At 44.3% G+C, this 2,379-nt stretch overlaps 1 protein-coding gene across 1 annotated transcript; it reads right to left on the reverse strand.

The window, feature by feature from the left end:
• Positions 1-1,975: 1,975 nt before the first annotated feature.
• H310_15081 (hypothetical protein) lies at positions 1,976-2,275 on the reverse strand (the record flags this gene model as incomplete). The annotated part of the gene is made up of 1 exon (XM_008883059.1): positions 1,976-2,275. The coding sequence occupies one exon, from the start codon at positions 2,273-2,275 to the stop codon at positions 1,976-1,978; it is 300 nt and encodes a 99-aa protein (XP_008881281.1).
• Positions 2,276-2,379: the final 104 nt, after the last annotated feature.

Genomic DNA, 2,379 nt, shown 5'->3' on the forward strand with positions numbered 1-2,379 from the left:
TTGGAGGTAGGTGGGGTGTCCGTGGTCGAAAAAGAAGACGGAGCAGTTGAATGCTCCGAGCTATTTGTGTCCGGTGATAACGCAGATGCGATTGCCATCAATAGAGCTGTCGGGGCACCTTTGGGCTCCTGAGGGTCGCCGCGGCGAGCAAGGCGAGAGGTTGAAGCGCGCGTCACGCGGGGCGCGGAACCGGGGTGCGTGGCTGCCGTAACCGGAGCTGAAGCTGCGATTATTGGGTGAAAGTGGTGACGTCGGAGGGGTAGTCAATTAATTTGAACGTGAAGTGTGCACTTGTTCGCAGATAGAGGGAAGGACGGAAATCCTTCCCCCGTGGTACTAGAGAAATATCTTGATATTTGTATATGGCAATAATATTTCGATGTTGGCTTTGCAGGAAGTTTTATTGCATTGACCTTTTTAGCTGACGAGGATTGCGTTGTTATTCATCAAAGATTTGAAATTTCGACATCAATGAATGCTCGCAACCAAGTTGTTGCGACCAAGTTAAAAGTAGTACAAGTGTATTTCACAACTAGTTAATACTTCGTGTAAACCAAATCGTCACTTTGATATAGCCTTTGTAGACGAGAATCGATAACCCCACAAGGCACTTCTTCATCATCGGCAATCATTCACTGTAGCAAGGTTTCAGCCTCATCTCGGCTGCAGGCACCACAAATATCTCGCGGAGCCACTTGCTGGTAGTTCAGCTTGCTCTTCAGATGGCCCCGCGTCCAAAGAGTGAAACGACCAATCCTGTGTCCCGTACAATTATATATTATTTTGTATTTTGTCTTGATGTAAGTATTTATTCTCTTAATATTTGTTCGGTTTCTTCCTGAGCTAGTCATACAGTAGATCGCACATCCAGTTATTGAAGAATTGCCAATTAGTGAATCCTATTGAAAAGACTAACTGCATTTGTGATTGTACACGCGTTTGTGCAGATTCATTTGGGCCTGCCAGGATTGACCACATTTTCCAAAGACGTGGCAGTTATTTGAATCAGCATGTATATTCCAAAAGATCAAAGGATTTCAGAAAAGACACACAATTCAAGTGAAAATGCAATCTCTTCTTCAACCATGTTTATACTACCTACTCGGAGCTGCCGATGTCGTTGATACCTGTTTTGAGACGAAGGCGGCGTTTGCTGCGGTACTTTGACTGGGTCAGCTTTCGTTTTCGCGAAATGTCATCAGCAATATATCCTGGGTCCTGACTCTGAATCGACTGCACACGCCTATTTGGTACTGTAAAGTGATAACTGCGCCGCTGTTCTAGTGCTGGCAATAGTACAAGACCACCATGAAATTGATATGATACTGGACTTCAGGAGCATGTCAATGTTAACGAAGTTGTGCCATTATGAGATGTGTAAGATTTGGACAAAAGCTACAGTGCAGAGGTTTTTCTGCTGGCAAACCGATGTTACACGCCATCACGAGAGCAGTTAGTACATTTTGTGGGAGCAGTCTACTGGCTTTCTGATCGTTTGCGCGAAATTGACGTTCATTGTTGTTCAAAACAACACACCAGACATGTCTCTTGTTGTGAGTCCTGTGGAGTGCCCATGGCGTCACATGAAGAAGGATGCTCTCATTGCAGACTTTGCATCGTATAATGTCGAGTTTGACGCCTCGTCTTACGAAAGCAGTTGAATTACCGACTCGGTGAGAGGTTCACCATGATCCTTGGTCAATTCTCTTGAATGAGACACACAAAAAATTCAATAAAAGTTTTGCAGCGTTTATGTTGTTTAGGAGTGAAAACAAAAATCAAGACTTTTCAATATGTGCATACTTTCATCAAGTGAAAAAGTACCTGGCAATTTTTGTGGAATGGAGTAGTAAGTATACCAGAGTTTGGTCAAGTACCACGACTACTACCTCCGTCCGGAAATAAATCAAACATTCCAAAAAGTTGAAGTCCGGAAATAAATACTACAATGACATCCAATACAAAATCCAACGTGTTAAAACTTGTTGTCCAATCCCAAACTCTCCAGCAGAGTACACAATTCGGCCATTTCTAAGTCTTCCTTGACTTCCTCAGCCAAGTCTTCCAGGCGCTTGTCGAAGTCTTCTTCGCCCAAAGAGATGCAACCCGCATTATACACATCTCGTTCCACTTCAATGCTGTCAGGTAGCCTTCCAATCGAAAGTAGACTACTCTTCCCAACATGGGGGATCTTGTAGTTGTTATCGCCATTGCAACGAATCACCTCCTTGAGGCAAGACTGGAGGGTGACAAAGTTTGCGTTGAGGGTTTCCATACGAACTTCGTCCCAAGCAAGCTTCGTGGCATTCACAATGTCTTCGACCGTGCGGCAGTGATGTCTTTCTTGCAACGTTTGGATAGCACGGAAAAATCCCAAGT

Source organism: Aphanomyces invadans (genome assembly GCF_000520115.1).
Source record: "Aphanomyces invadans strain NJM9701 unplaced genomic scaffold supercont1.162, whole genome shotgun sequence".
NCBI classification, from domain to species: domain Eukaryota; phylum Oomycota; class Saprolegniomycetes; order Saprolegniales; family Verrucalvaceae; genus Aphanomyces; species Aphanomyces invadans.